The sequence below is a fragment of the Mastomys coucha genome, unplaced genomic scaffold (assembly GCF_008632895.1).
Source record: "Mastomys coucha isolate ucsf_1 unplaced genomic scaffold, UCSF_Mcou_1 pScaffold6, whole genome shotgun sequence".
Lineage (NCBI taxonomy): Eukaryota > Metazoa > Chordata > Mammalia > Rodentia > Muridae > Mastomys > Mastomys coucha.
Genome location: NW_022196912.1, coordinates 123909369 through 123925800, shown reverse-complemented (window position 1 = coordinate 123925800; position 16432 = coordinate 123909369). Strand labels below are relative to the sequence as shown.

Sequence of the window (16432 nt, the reverse complement as noted above, 5' to 3'; positions counted from 1 at the left end):
CTCCAAGTCTGCTCTCCAGCTCATTCGCTACTCTTTAACCTGCCTGACAGCTGAGAATGACGTTGCCGTTGGTGACTGTAGGTATCCTGGCAGCCCAGTACAGAAAGACCACTTGAGGCTTCAATGAGTGCCAGGCCTTTCACAAGAGACCTAGGGGCGGGCATGGTGGTGGCCAGAGGGCTGGGGTTGATTAGCTCCATGACTTAGCTAAAGCCCTCCTCCAGCTGGATCTCAGTTTCTTTGTAGAATAAAGGGAGTGGCCGGTGGCTGCAGATGGATGGCTGAAGTCTCAGGATGGTGGCAGTACATCCTGTCTCCAAACATCCTCTCTTGTCACAGATTCAGTTTGGGGGGAGGGATAGGAACTTCTGTCCTGTCTCCATAGAAACAAGTTTGCCCACCCTCTCTTTGGCCAGTTTCCTCATGATGATTCTGGGACATGATGGGTTCCAGCCTCTTATTGGTTGGTGACTTTGATCCTAGTCCCTTAGAATCTCCATAATGCTAGGACCCATACAAGCCAAGCCCTGTTTCACAGATCTGCTGAGAGGCCATGGAGCCAGCCCAGCCCAGCCAATAGCCCCATACACTAGCTTGGCCTTACACACTTCTGTTAAAGTGGCTTTTCAGAGCCTTCTCTACTCTTGATATCTAAAAGGTCTTCTGAGCCCCTGAGGCCCAGGCTTGATGTCCTGGAACAGAGGCATTGACACCAAGAGCAAAACATTCAGTGACCAACTAGTCAAAGTACCTTCAAGAGTGTTCACATGGTTGACCAGGACACGGGTGATGGGGCAGGTGTAGACATAGGCTGATCAACTTGGATTTTTGTCCTCAGCCTACAGCATGGTCACAAGCTCCCAAGCATGATCCACCAGGGCATGGACAGGGTTGTGGATGCAGATTCAGAGCTGGTGTACTTCGGGTGGAAGCTTCCATGGTGTTCAGGTGACTGGGCTATAAGCAGACCTGAGATTGGTAGCCTAGGGGGGAGGTTGGACACACATGGCTATTCTCCAATGTCTTCTCACTCACCTTTGGGGAGTCAGTGACAGTAACCCAGCTCAGGTGGCCTAAAGGTGGTTCTTGTGGTTAGGGTGTCCAAGATCAGCTGGACCCAGCTTCAGGAGCATCAGCAAACATTGTCCAGTGCACTGTCGGTCTCTCCCTGGGTTCCCTTGTCATGTGGGAGGCAGTGTTAGCCCGACTTCTCCAGAGAAACCACAAATGCATTGTGTATGGTAACAGTTGGCTCCTGCAGAACTGGACTTGCTGTGGGGAGCTGGAGTCACTGGAGACCCTAGAGGGGAGGTTCCCATGTTGGGGACTAGGAAAGCATCCACTAAATATTTGAGTTATTCCCAAATGCCTATACTAAAATCCCAATCTTCAGTACACAAGTCTCTGAGTGTGTGTGTGTGTGTGTGTGTGTGTGTTTTCTCAGATAACTATGATCAGTGTCCCATGAGAAGGCGCAGAAGAGCCCTCTCTCACTTCTGTGCCCTGCTGTACGTTAGGCCTGCCATCTGTCCCAGCTCAGCTTTCCCCTAGGTTTTCACTCCTCTGTAGGCTTCCTCTGTTTACTGGCTTGTGTAAGCTCTAAGTTCCTTCTGCCAGTTTACAATCTCAGCTTCACTCAATTTCTTATTTTCTCTCGTTTGGCCCAGCAGTGGCTTCCTGTCACTTCTGAGCCAATCAGTGGGGAGAAGGTGCTACAGGGTCTCCTATGTACTCAGGACACCTGTGGACCCATCTCTCCCAAACCACATGGACACTCTGTGGAAGGGGTACTGAGTAAGCCCACAGAACCATGGGCATCTACCCTGCCATGCAAGGAGCTGTTAAGAGAGAAGAACTGTGAATGTTACAGAGATGAGGCAGGCGCAGCTGCTCTGTAGCACCTTTTGCTCGTCCCAACCCACTCTGGTTTCTCCTGCAGGCTTCCAGTGTCTCCTAGGATGGTGGCTTGCTCTAACTTCACCAACTACAGGTTTCATGCCCACCCTGGCCCGATTCCTTGGGGTAATTTTCAACTGGTTTTGAGGAACACACCTCAGTCCAGAAGCAAACTGACTCTGTTTTGGTGTTCCCTCAAGATGTCTAAGAGTCTCTCTTTTCAGAAAATGGTGGGGAGGGAATTACTGGGTTGAAAACTACGCCCCCCATAGGGTATGGGGTCCCTTGTAGTCTAGATGTAGCCATGTCTAATTGTTCCTTCAGGGTTAGCCTCCCCTGGCTAGGAGGTAGACAGTAGGCTTCATCCTATCAGATACCTAGGGCTAGCCTGGTAATGAGTAAGCCTTCTGTATCTTTGGGGCCATGAAGGGCTCTGAAGGGCACCTTGCACAGTTCTGGAGAGGGTTTAGAATGTCATCCCAGGGCACTGATTCCAGGACAGTTTTCTCTGTGGGATAGCAGGTGTGTGGAACTGTTCCTGTGAGATCCGTAGTGATCCAGAAAACATCTGCCAGCATTGTAAGCAAGCCTCTGGTCAGAGACAGCTTATGGAACGTTCCTGACCCTGCCTACCAGTGCCTTCTCTTTCCTGGGTTTCCACTCGGAAGCAATGTGGGCACTGAGGGCCAGTGCAGGCTGAACGTGGTATGTGTGTAAGGGGGGCCTCCGTTATCTTTGCCCTGGTGTCTGAGAAAGCAGCTTGGACACGGTCAGGTCAAAAGCTGTCCAGGAAACAAAATCAAGAGGTGGATTGAAAAGGGAGATGGGTTCTAGAGAGGCTGGTCACAAAAGCTACACAGGTTGGGGTGATTGCAGGGAACAGGCTTAAAGGCAAACCGAGGCCTAGAACCCGAGGGTTGGGGGCACATGTGGTGGACAACCAGGGAGGTCCCACAGCTCCCCGGGTCCTGGGGTTGGAAAAGGCGGGATGTCGGGGCTAAGCTACCCTACAGCATGTGTGCTAGCCTCCTTCCTACCCCTCCATGGTACCAGCCAGTTACCGGACTGGGGCTTGTATGCAGACCGGCACCAGAACATTCTTAAAGAGTTCAGCTGTCACCGTAGGCTGTTACCTTCCCTGTGCATGCTGCCCATGGCCAGCCACTGCCAGCCAAGACTCATTCTTGCTCTACCCCTGGGCTGCAAGGGCCTGAGTCACTGTCTGAACACAGCGATGGTCTAATGTGTCCATCTCCTGAAGGGAACAGAAACACCATTTGCCAAGGCTGGCCCTCAGCTGACTCTGTCCACATTTGAGACTCACCATGGTGCTCTTTGTATCTTCTTTTCAAGGTCACCGGAGTCTTGCAAAGCCCCAGATAAATAATGGGGAAGGGAACTCTTCCCAAACAGCATATTTCAGTTTCAGGACCAGACCCAAGAGAGAGTTAGAAGTTAATATCATCACTTGTACTTGGCATGGTGTGGGAAAGCTAACGTGTACAGGACAGAGGAGCTACTGAATTTCAACATGTGTGGCTGGAGGATCAGGGCTTTCTGGGTCTGCGTGCTCAGACACAACTAGGAGATGAGTCTGTGTGTGCCACCAGTTGCACATGGTCATGGACTTCCTGCTGGAGTGGTAGGTCCCTGATGGAGCAGGAAGATCTTGGCCTCTCCCACCATGGGGGACAAGAATGAAGATTAACAGAGTCACCTCTCCCAAGGCAGTGGTGAGGGAGCTGAGTTTTTCTCTGATAACATGTGCCCAGGCAGGTAGAAGGAGACCTGGCCATCCCCTCATGCATGCCAACAGACAGAGAGCAAACGTTTAAAAGGGCGAGGAGAGGAAGCCTCATCTGTCTCTGCCACTAGCCATGCCCAAAGCCTCATCACTACTATCTCTCTGTGCCCCACCCCCACAGTGCCAATCTGTAAAATGGGAACAATGTTCCCTTATCCAGGATCCATGGGGCTGTTAGGGGAGTGCTGAGATGCTCTGGCTCTGCCTGATTGGTCGCCCAAGAATCCTGGTGGGCCAGTCGGATCCCCAGTATTTTAGAGGTTCACTAGCAAGAAAGGCATTATAGGGATTGTACTAATTCCCTCCTGGCCCTAGATGTTGCAGCAGATTTTGAGAGGAAGCTCCACAAGGGGAAACCTGGGATGCAGCTGGAATAAAGGGGTGCGGAGGCAGAGACGGAGGAGGAAGAGGAGGAGGAGAAGGTCGAGGAGGACTACTACTTTCTCAGGAGGCTAATGGGGATGGGGTTAGAGGTCAGAAATGGCAGGAACAGACTGCCAGCCACTTAGGCAGGCACAAAGTCAAGCCTTTTCTGATGTAGAAGCTCACTGTGCCCCGAGGAGCTATACATTCTCAAGCTTAGCCCAAGGGAGGAATCCAAGAGTAGGCGGGCTGAGTCCCAGGTTGCCTCACCCGCCATCCTAGGTTCAGCAGGGTCCCTGTATCCCCACATTGCATGTAAAGGTGATAGGGATGTTTCTGGGGATGGCAGCTACCATTTGGATAAAAAAAGAAATAGGAGACCATGCATTACAGTGCCATGTAGGATAGGCAGTCCTTTGTGTGAATAGTTGATGCTTACTGTACACATAACTGTCATGCAAGCACTGGGGTGGGAGACACAACATATTTGCCTTCCTGGCTACAGTGAGTGAACTCTGAAAGGCAGCCTTTCAGTCTTTCTCATTTCTGCAGGGGCCTCTGGGCCTTTGTTCTCCGAACAAGGACACTGGTACTGGGCACAGGCCAGGGCAGGCTGGAGGCTTTCCGCAGTGTGCCTCTTCCCACATGACAATGTTGCTGGCTCTGCAAGGCGGTGGGTAGTGGCACTGTTAAGTGGGGTCTAGGGATGTGGGTGTTAGTACTGGGTGACATGCATGTGTGGTGTTAACTGAGTAGAGCCTGCTGGTCTGCTTTCCTCTTTTTTCTCAGTGCTCCTACCTGTAATGAGAGGTGCTTGCAAGCTGGCAGAGAAAGATTCTAAGAGGGGTCCAACCCTGAACCCTACATGTGTGTCAAATGGAGAAAGCCTTTCCTGTCCCGGGGAGTGCTGGGAGTCTTGGGGAGGAAAGGAAGATAGACATCCTCCCCCACCCCCAAATCAGGGAACATCATATCTAGAGGCTGGGAGTGGTCTGAAGGCCTTCTGGAGGCAGCAGCTAGTGGTGAAGGGTTCCAGGCTGATTTGATTTAGGGAGATGTGTGTTTGGATGTGTGTGTGTGTGTGTGTGTGTGTGTGTGTGTGTTTGGATGTGTGTGTGTGTGTTTATGAGACAGAATATTGCTATGTAGCCCAAGTTGATTTTAAACTTGTGACACCCCACCACCTCCTCCCAAGTGATGGGATTATAGATATGGGCAGGATTTGTTTTTTCTGTCAAGTAATTCTGGCCAGAATGAGAGAGTGGGAGGTTATAGTGCAAGTTTCCTGTTTGTAGGTCTTTCTTCACATAAGCAGAACCCAGGTTGTGCGAGATTACATCTGCATTTGATCTCTCCCCTGGCATTGCCGGGCATCTACATCTGTGATTTTGTCCATTCATCCTTTCTGGGACGACATTTCACTGGAACAACCCTGCACAGGGCCGGGTGTTCAGTCACCATAAAAAGCACAGAGCAGATCATCCTGCCAGTGGAAGCTCTGTGCTTCCACCTGGCTTGCTTCTCTGTCAGCCATGCTACCCAGTCCTGAATGCCCCATCCCCAGAGTGATCCTCAAATACTGTACAGAGATCAAACCCACCTCACACCCATCATTAGGATGCCCTGCCTGGTTTTGTGTGTGTGGTGTGCATGTGTGTGGTGTATGCGTATGTGTGGTGGTGGTGGTGTGTGGTATATATGTATGTGTGTGGTGTACGTGTATGTGGTGTGTGTGTGCTGTATATGTGTGGGGGGTGTGAATGTATGTGGTATGCGTGAGTGAGTGAGAGAGGGGTGTGTGTGATGTGACCAAGTACATCATTGTGGCTTTCTTTCCAAACCTCTGGGTGTGGCAAGTCAGTTTAGGGACACTTTGAATCTGTGAACACCTAGGTCATGAAAAGTGGTGGCTGGGTTCCTAGTGACACTACAGTGCCAGAGCAGGCCACTGCAGTCTGCTGTAAAGCCCAGGGGGATCCTGAAGAGGGGACCAAAACCCTGCAGTCTGCATGTGGTGGGCCTCTCCCATACTCCCTTTGTGCAGCCCGCCCACCTGGCTTCTTTTTATCACACAATTCTACACACTGGCCTTGTAAGGAAGGGGTCAGCACAGGGGACGGCATAGCTATCAAAAGATAGCCAGAGAGCTGGTACATTAATCCTCTGAAGCTGGGGTCATGTTGCTTCCCAATGGCGAAACTGCCTACACTTCAGATCCCCTCCTCCCTGCTGTTCAAGAGGCAACAAAAATGTATTTCCCTCTCCATTCAGCTGAGAGATTATCCTTAAAAAGAAGCATTGAGGGTTTTTTTTTCTTTTTTCTTTTCTGTTCTGAGAGTGAGAAAATTACTTGCTAAGAACATACAAATTATTGCTTTTTTTATATATTGCTCATTTATCGACATAAAATTGCTAGAAAAGCTATCTCAGGGGGAAAAAGCCTGATGAAATAGATAGCAAGACTACCTTTCCCTCTCCTGGGGTAACAAACAAAGGGAGCCGGGCGCAAACAAGCCTAAGGTCTATTCTATTTGTTATACCTTAGTTAAATAGGACTGTTTCACACCAAACAAAAACAGACACTCCTGTGGCTTAAAAAAAAAAAATCAACCAACTTTTGCTGTGCAGTTTTTGTCTCAAATAGATGAGGATTCTAATTTTATCTGTGTTCAATAAACAGGTTTTTAAAACAAAAACAACAACAACAACACACACAAATGAAATTGTTTACTTTTTCACTCTACAAAGCTTTGAGCAGCAGAAGGAAACAAAATCAGGGAAAACAGGAATTTCTGTGCATGTGAAACAGCTAGGTCCCTTCCACCCATCTGCACAGAAATCAGTTACTTTTATGTGTTCATTTAATATAAAATTATTGTATCTTTGTTGTATTTTCCAGACTATTAAAAATAAAAGAAAAATAAATAAATAAGCAAGCAAGCAAGTAAGTAAATAAACAAATAACTAATGTGGGAGGAAGGTAAATAGTGGCTTCTAACCCTCCACTTTCTTTTAGGTTTTTCTTGGCTTCTGGTTTTTACCTTAAAAATTATTTTGTCTTGGTTTTTGGAAAAAAAAAACGTACAAAATGTATATTTTAAAATCTCAAAAAAATTATAGATTTTGAGCCTGACAAAAATATTTTACATCCACAGCACATTTCCCCAGAAATAATAAAAAATGCCGTCTGCTTTTGTTCTACTTAAATAAAACATCATTTTCATTTAATATCTTCTGATGTGTTCAGGCTGACGTGTAAGATATGAAAAATCCCTACTGAGAATTTCGGACAATATTGGAAAAATGTAAACAGCTTATATGTAAAATTTCCACGGAAGCGTCCCTGGCTCCGTTCACATTAATTTTCAAGGCACTGGGGGGATCTTGAAATGGCGAGCTTGACTGATGGAGACCGCTGCTTGATGCTCCCCAGGGCGCAGGGAAGGGAGGAAACAAATGACCCCTCTCTAGCCCCTGGAGACACCCTCGGCCTGGTTCCCCAGCGCGCCCTTGGCTGTCTCAAGGCTCGCTGGAGTTTTCGTTCTCTGAAACTCGCGGAGGCTCTGAACAGACTCCCACCCCTCCTCCCCAAAGCATGGTGGTCCATGCGTGGCCTGCAGCGGGGTCTTGTGTGGATCCACCTGTTAGCCCCTTCCGACCGGGCAGATCCCAGCACCGCGGCCGGGGAGTGAGCGCGCAGCCTTGCCACCTGATGTCGGAAGTTCACTCCTCCGTTTGAGTACCTTTTGTTTTTTATTTGCCTTGACCCAGTTCTAACCGCTCCAGACTTGCATTCTCAGAGAGCGGGGATAGCACAGGACCATGCTCTGAAAGCCCCAGGGACTCCCAGGCAACTGTGGCCAAGGTAGCCAGCTCAGCGAAAGGTTTTGGGGTCTGTAGACCAAGGCCCGCGGGGTTCCTTTTTGGCTCTCACTGTCCCCGGGGCTCGAGGCCACAGGCAGGAGCTGGTCGGTGAGGTTGGGACTCTTTCCTTCTGCATCCTAGCGAGACATGAGTCCAACCTTGTACGCATAGAGCGCACCAGCTTTGGCCGCTTTGGCCAAGCCTGGGAAGGGGGTCCCCAGGGCTTGAGTCCGTGGGCGACTTTCGGAAAAGGATGCGGGCACAACTGGCTCCCAGGCCTGAATCGCAGCGGCCACACTGATGAGCCCTCCCGGGGTGCGCGGGACCACCCACACCGCAGGCGACGTGGGAACTCCGCGGTCACACGGGCCGCCGCGAGGTCGTGGGCTTTGGCTGTCCACAGCACTTGGTCAGGGCACCGCTGCCGGAGTCATTGCTTTGGGTGGCGAGATCTCCAACGCCCGGACCCCCAGGCCTGCCCTCGTGGATGGACCCCGCGGCGCCAGGCACCAGAGGGATGTTGGGCTCTGAGGGCCCAGGGCGCAGTTCCAAAGGCCAGAAAATGGAAACTGAGAAAAGAATCCCCAAATCCGGCCGGGCCGCAAGCCCACCAGCTTACATAAAGCCCCAGAAATCCGCCCGCCCGCCCGCGGCCTCCAGGCCTTAGGGGAACAATCATGGAGCGCCTGGGCAGGCTATCCTGGGGTTGGCACTGCCACCGACCCCCTGACCAAGGGCCTGGAGTGACCCAGGGAGGGGGCAGGGGTCTCGGCCTCTTCCCATCCTCAGCTCCGAGAAACGTTTAACTGGCCTTTAATCACATTAGCAGCCGGCCCCAATTAGGGACAAGGGAGGGGGAGGCAGGAGGAAACTGCCGGCCGTGTCACCCGAGGATAAAGATCCTTTCATGTCCTTGGCCTGGCCTCGGGGCAATGTGGCGAGCCACCACCCCGGGCCTTTGATGGCCGGCGCCTGGCCGCCGCCACCTTCTTTGCCCTCCGCGCCCCACGATGTGCCATCGCTATCGGGGTCCGAAGTGAGTGAGCCCGCCGGGTCTTCCCGCTGGCTGGCAGGGCCCAGGCAGGTGCTCCTGTGGGTAGCCAGGCTTGCACCTGCCCTTGGGAGGCCCAGGCTGGCCAGATCCTGGTAAAGACCTGCTTATGGAGTGGTTCTAGAGAGGGTGACCCAACACCACGGGCATCCCTGGCAGGGTTACCTGTGGCTTCCTCAACTCCCCGGTGAGGGAGGAGGCGGCACAACCCAGGGGATCCACAGTAAAGAAAGCACCATTCTCGCTCAAGTCATGATCGGGTCCAGGCCGGGTGCCACAGTGGCCGGCTTCCCCTTCTTCAGGTGTCCTCCCGGGGGACACATCGGTGACTCAGGGACCAGGATACTGAGCGGGCCGTGCGTCCTGTCGAGGAGTCGCCTTGCGCACAGGCTCAGGCGCTGCTCGGGTGAGGCTTACCTTGCTCGGCCAGGCTTGGTGCCGGGCTCGCTCTGGACTGGACCGGGCCGGGGTCGGGCGAGGACAGCGGCCTCCCGCGCCGCCGGAATGCTGATGCTGCTGGCCGCCAGGGACTCGCCGTGGCCGCCCAGGACCCCCACCCCACCGCGGCAGCTGCAGCCGGGAGCCGCGTGACCCGAGCCGCGACCTCCCTGAGCTAGGCTGTTTGTCCGCACACAAAAGGGAACACTCATATTTTTCTTTTCCCGGTACAGACTTCACACCCACTCCCTCTCCCCTCCCCCCACAGCTACCCCCCACCTCACACACACTCGGCTGAGAACCTCTTTTTCTCTCCGCACCCACTTTGTCTCGCCTTTCTCTACTATTTAATTCCATAGTTGTCTTCGAGGATGTCAGTGTAGCTTAGAAAGTTTCATAGAAAGTCAGAAAGCAATTAGAGAGGCCCTTTTATTGGAAGCTTTTAAAGGGGAGTTTGAGGACTGAACACAATCCCATTAAGCGGCCAAAACTCCCACAGCCTTCAATGGGGCTCCTCAATACTTCGACAGACTTTCGGCGGCTCATTGGGAGAGAGAAGTTTCAATCTCCAGATCCCTACCAGACTCACAACAGTGTGGCCTTGAACTTCGCGGTCCTTCTTTTCTCATTGGATTCTCCACTGGACTGAACATTAATTAAGGTCTACAGAGCTGTCTTGAGGTCTCCGACAAGTGCTTATGAAAACTTCCAGCCCTTTAATACAGCTACCAGCATCCTGACTGTTTATTTGAATTAAAAAAAAAAATCCAGCCAGGTTTCTAGAAATGTGAGCCTGATCTTTAAAAACAAACTTTTACCTTTCTCGGATTATAAAAAGAGATCAGCTAATGTTTGGAAAATGGCTCAAAGAAATTATGCTTTGCTGGGCTGGAGTGGAGTGGGGAACCGTTTATGACCAAAGTTTCAGCTTAACTGGAATTGAATTCCCTGAGGAGCTGGGTGGGCGGGGGTTGAGGAGGAAAGACTGGGGATTCTAAGCTAATGCAGGCCTGCTTCGCGGTGGTGTGTGGCCAGGCCACTCTGCACCGCAGGGGCCATCTCCATCAGTCTTGATTCCTTCTTGAGAAGGGGTTTGGGGGAATATGATGGCCTGCTGGATGGGAATACTTGTGCCCACCTTCTGGCAAGTTTTGTACAACACAGCCTTTGCTTCTTTGGTGTGGAAAAGGATTTCTCTTGACAATAAAAATGAATCTCTTCCTTAAGAAGGCAGTATGTAAAGAAAGCAGGTGTGTTAAGGAAATAAAGTTATAGAAAAAAAAGTTGGTACTTGGTTGTCAAAGCAAAGTGCCAGGCTTAGAACAGTTAGGATTTTTGCTCCTGGTGGGTGAGCACAGATGTTCATTTTGTTAAATAGAAATTTGAATTTGACAGTTTCTGGATTCAATTTTGGAGAGGAGAAGAGAAAAGAGGAGAGGAGAGGGGAGGGGAGGGGAGGGGAGGAGATTCTTGATTAAGGAATTTATGATTTAGATTCTGCTTGCCTGACCTGGTTGTGGGGGAGGTGGACTATTTTCTAGACCTGCTGGGTTGAGGGTTTTATAAACAGTATGTGGAAGTGGAATATCTGATTTGGTTAGGCACAATTCTGAAAAGTTCTCAAATTGATCCCTTTTTTTCTCATCATCTCCTTTGGCCTGCTGCCTCCAGGGTTGGCTCGACCTTTGGTCTCCTGCATCTGTGCTGTTTTTATCATTCTACATGCCTGTTGCTGGGAAACATCATGGCCTCTGTGAGAAGCCTGGGTGATAGGGAACAGCCTTTTCCACCGTAACCAGCCCACCTTCAGCTGCTCTGTTTGGGAAGGCCCTGTTGTCCTGTCTCAGGGCTTCCTGCACACCCCTCTCTCTTCAATCTTCTCTCCACCTGTCCACTTTGGCCCTGTGAGACTCCCAGGAACCTGCCTACAGTGATCCCCGTTGGAACTGTTTCTTCCATCGAGTGGTCACAGAAGCACTGGCCTCCTACTTTCCAGTTCCTGAAAGGCGCTGGCCTTGTTTCCAGGGTCGAGGCAAACCGTAGCCATTTCTGAGTAACAGTATGCTTTGTGTTCTCTGACAGTGACCAGGACACCATAGGCCATATGTCAGTCAAAAGGATGCTGGCCATTGAGAGGGAACGTGGAGACCCTTGGGGTCACACCTGCTCCTCTCCAGCATGGCACCTGTGAGGACACACTTCCTCATAAACTCAGTCACTGTTGCTTGAGTTTTAAATTAGGCCAATGATTTAAATTAAGTAGGATCTAAACTGTTTTTAAAATGAATATGAAAAAAAAAGAATCCAACTCAACAGGACGGCCGTAGAAAATGGAGGGCAAGCCAAACAAAAGAAGAGACATCTAAACGGCAAGTCTGGTTTGGATAGTCTGCATTGCCTGAAGGAGCAGATCCCTGAGACAGAGGTTCCTCAGTGTAAGGATGTCCTAGCTAAGGCTCCAGGGGAGGAGACACCTCTCAGGCAGTCTGGTCACTGCCTCCCCTGGGTTTTCAGGGTTCCTGCTACAACAGTGCTAGTCTATGTCCCTGAGTGGGTTGAGTTCACGAACCTTCTTCAGGAGAGTATGGCTCACTGAATCACAGCAGAACCCTGGCGATGGGGGATTGCTCTGAGAAGCCTGACACACCCCACTACCATCAATAAGTGTATGATTAGAGCAATGAGGTAAAAGTGTCTCGAACACGGTGACTTTAAAAACTCTTCAGGGAACAAAGGAGCAGCAATAGGTGGGGTTCAGGAAGACAGGGAAATGGGGAGAAGAACTCTCTGGAGTCTGAGGGCGGGAAATTCGGCATTTAGGGTTTCCGGAAAATGTGTTAACAATTCATGAACGAGCCAGGTATCATTTCAGACCACTTATTCAAATGAACTAAATTAGGAGTATTAGCATTTAAAGATGGATTGTGGCTTTGTCGTGAACTTTACGCTCTCCAAAGGGGACCATCTCAGAGAGTTCTCATCATTAGCCAGGAAATGGAGCCCCTTCCTTAGAGTTTGGCATTCTCAATTCATATTCATCACCGACAGCGTGATGATCAAAAGCAAAACACAGACAGAGAAAACAGAGTTGGATCTGGGGACAGGCAGGGCAAAGGCGCAGGGTGGAGCAGTTGTGATTTTCAAGCTGTCTTACAAGCTTGCCCTGTTGTCCTCCCCCTGCCTCAAAGTATTTTATTATTTTATTTTTTAATGGATGGGTGATTTAAGCCTCTGTGAGCTATGAAATCCTTTGACCCTATCGCATCTTTTCAACCAGGGACTCAGACTGAACAAAACACCCATTCCGTTCAACGTTAATAGTTAAAGAGAACGTGTAGGACCAGGTTCCTTTTAAATTGGCTCCTTGGGTGTTCTTCTAGGGGGATGGGAAGAGAGAAACAAACAAGACAGAAATGCCCACTTTTGATTTATGGTTGGAAGCAGAACTGATATTGGGGTCTGTGCCAACCGTCAAGGAACTGGTGCGCCGTTTCTCTGTGTGTTAAAGGCGGCTCTGGACCCGGGCCAGGCTTTCAGTTTTAATCGAAGCATCTCCTCTTTTATTCTGTGCTTCTTTATCTTAATTAGATGCCAGGCCCCTGCTTAGATCTGACTTTAACAATACCTGTCCACAAGCCCGTGGGGTAGGATAAATGTCAGAATGAAGATTTCTTTTGATTTCGGAGTGTAGGAAGGGAATGGCAGGCAGACGCTGTGCATTGGGGTCACTGCGTCTCAAGAGCACAGATATTCGCACGGTGACAGGACCAGACCTTCACAGTCCAGTTAGACGTGGTTGTGAATACTCTTTTGCAGGGAGTGTGGCTAATCTATTGCCAGGTCTGCAGGGGAGCTTTGAACATGCGTGGAGGGGATGCTAAGTCTGGGCATTAGGACCTTTTCTCTTACTTTGAAAAACCTGTTTTTAAAAGGGGGCATTCATCCTAGGAGGCTTCTGAATTCTTGGATGGGTCAATTTGAGTTTTAACTCTGGTGCCAAAGTGTTCTCTGTAAAAGAAAGCCTGTGGTTTCCAGATGGTTCATATAAACCATGAGCGAGGGCTACACGTGGATACATTTTTCATGTGCGTATGTTTGCGTGTGCGTGTGTGTATGTGTGTGTATGTTCATGTGTGTGTGTATGTGTGTGTGTATGTTCATGTGTGTGTGTGCATGTTTGTGTGTGTGTGCGTGTGCGTGCGTGTGTCTGTCTGTCTGTCTGTCTCTCCGTGTGTATGTTCATGTGCATGTGTGTGTGTGTGTGTGTGTGTGTGTCTGTCTGTCTCTCCGTCCATCCGTCCGTCCGTCTGTCTGTCTGTCCGAGACCAGAGGACAACCTCTGGCGTTGTTCCTCAGGAGCTGTTATGTCCATCTTAGATTTGGACACATTGGCCTATGGCATGTCTGCCTACACTAAGCTAACTGGTGAAAGAGCCCCCGGATACCTAGCTCTCCATCTCCCTTCTCTGGTGCTGGAATCACAAATGAACATCACCTCCCCTCTTATGAAGGTGCTACAGACGGAATTCAGGCCCTCATACTTGAAAGGTAAACACTATATGAACTTACCCATCTCTTCAGCCAAGTCCCCACTATACTTGGGTATATAAACACATACTCTTGTTTATATTTCAGGGCGTGTCTGTAACTACAGAACAAGTACCACCATAAGGACATGGCATAGGGGACTGTGGATGACCAGGATGGCAGTACCTGATCTTCCTCATGCAAGGAGTAGACCTGCGGGATGGTTGGCCAGCAGCGTGACAACAGAAACGAGCTTATGTAACTCACAGCGCTCATCCAGTTTTGACCCGGTGAATCTGCCTGACCTGCATCAAGCTCTAGAAACCATCAGCTCTTTCAAGGGACAAATCCATTTGGGGCAGAAGTAGCAAGCAGTCTAGCTGAGGTGGGGCTATGATATACATTTTAATTATTACAGAGCTTTTTAATTTTCTCATGCAGGATCCTGCATTGTTCAGTTTTGATTGAGTTATTTTCAGGGCCCCGAGGAGCAGCTGAAGTGGACACAGCCTCCACGCACTCCCCGTAGATGCCAGGATTCTTCATTAGGGCCTGTTATTATGTTGGATGCTTGTACATGACCTCTGAAGATGCATTTCTGAAATTAAAATGGAGGTCATGAGTGCATATTTCTACAATAGACTATTACTCAGTCACAAAGGGAGATAGAACCACAGCACAGATGGATCATGGGGGGAGATTATTCTAAGTGAAATGAACTGTTTTCAGAAAATCATACACTCCATAATTTCATTTACAGGTAGAAGCTGAAAAAAATGGTTGCTTTGGAGTAGAAAGGAAAATGTGGTCACAAAAGCATAAGATAGGTGAGACCCTGTAGGGCTGGGATTGGTCAAGTTTAACAAAAATCCAGCAGACTAGGAGAAATGTTTGAGGTTCTACAGCACAGTGAAATGGCCAGTTTATAACACCCGGTGAAGATCTAGAACATGAGGCTTGGGAGAAAGAGAAAAAGCACCTTTGTGCATGCCTGATTACCAGAGTGTAGATGCCCACAACCCACATAAAACTGGGTGTGGTGTCCCATACCTTTGATACCAGCACTTAGGAGGCAGAGGCAGGTGGATCTGTGTGAATTTGAGGCTAGCCTTGTCTACATAGCAAGTTACAGGACAGCCAGAGCTACATAATAGACTCTGTCTCAAAACAAAACAAAACAAAAACAAAACAATGTGGGAGCCTGGGGTGCAGCCTGAGTCCATGCTGGTGTCTGTGCTCCATGCTGCCTGGTGGAGGCCTGAGTGTCAGCAAATCTGGGCACTGGCCAAGGTGTGTAAGCTCCTCAGCAGTATGGTCAAAAGACAAGGCAAAAATTCCTCTGTGACTGTGTGACAAACCACCAGAGGCTTGAGTGCAAGGCCAGGCAGGGAGAGCTCAGAAGCATACAGTGGGAGGTGGCACCTGAGGAGAGCTTCACACTTGAGTCACCACACATCCTCAGTCAGCATGAGGGGAAGACATACAAAACAGCCATCCAGGAAGACTGTAATCTGTGTGCTCTTATTCTCTGGTTGTTGAGTGCCGGTCCTGTGCCTTGATTACAACGTAGCCAACAATGGAGCCACCTGGCATTAAACGAAGCCTGGTCTAGCTGTTTGAGGTCATTAACTTCTCATCTTTTATTTCTTCCTACAAACTTAATTCTTACAGCTCCTTACATTTTGGTGCTGAAACCCAGGAAGTACTTCTCCTTGGGGTGGAGGTTACAGTTCCAGTGGGCCCTTTCTTCACCAGGCCTCGGTCCTACCTCCTGTGTCTTGCTTTTCACCTTTCCTTCACCTTGAGTGAGCCTCTCTGCCCTATGCTTGCTAAGGCTGAATGGTCTGATGCAAACTAGAGACCACATCTCATCTCTGACCATGGTTTCTAGCAGCCTCATTGGCACATGAGCTGAGCGGACATTACCTACAGATACTTGACTTCCCAAACGTAAGCTGGAAAGCTATTCTGATGGTAGGCTACCTTTCTGCTGAAGGACAGCTCCAAGGAGACTGAAGGGCAGGTGGGAAGAAGAGAAGTCTGAAGTTCACAGAGGAAATCACTCCCAACAGTTACGTTCATGTTTATCATGAGTGTTGCCTGGACCACTCACTGGCTCCAGATTTGGCTGGCCCCACATGTAGCCATGTGTTAACGGCCCAGCAAGAAGTCTAGTTTCCATTTCTGGGGTACAAAGGGAGGCATAAAGGTGGTGTGTGACTGCTTCCAAGAAGCAAATTGATCATTTGAGTTAGGGGGAGGTCTCTTGATCTGCCCTGGTGATGGGAATTAGGTGCAGCAATTTCTGAAGCATGTTTCTAAAAGGTTCTGTGTGTCTTGGATTGTAAAGCCTTAACTTTAACCGCATGGAGATCAACAGTGATTCTGACTCTGATCTAGTAGAGAGAGAGAGAGAGAAAAAGAGAGAGAGGAAGAGAGAGAGAAAGAGAGAGAGAGAGAGAGAGAGAGAGAGAGAGAGAGAGAGAGAG

The 16432-nt window shown here is 49.7% G+C and overlaps 1 protein-coding gene across 1 annotated transcript in view; it reads right to left on the bottom strand.

The window, feature by feature from the left end:
* Positions 1–885: 885 nt before the first annotated feature.
* The window catches only part of LOC116081113, a 116699-nt gene continuing 101152 nt past the window's right edge, over positions 886–16432 (bottom strand). Inside the window, exons 3-4 of the mRNA XM_031357742.1 lie at positions 9396–9596; positions 886–1300 (exon numbers count right to left, since the gene is read on the bottom strand). Of these exons, the coding sequence (XP_031213602.1) occupies positions 1108–1300; positions 9396–9596 (394 nt within the window). The 3' untranslated portion in view covers positions 886–1107. The remainder of the gene's footprint in view (positions 1301–9395; positions 9597–16432) is intronic.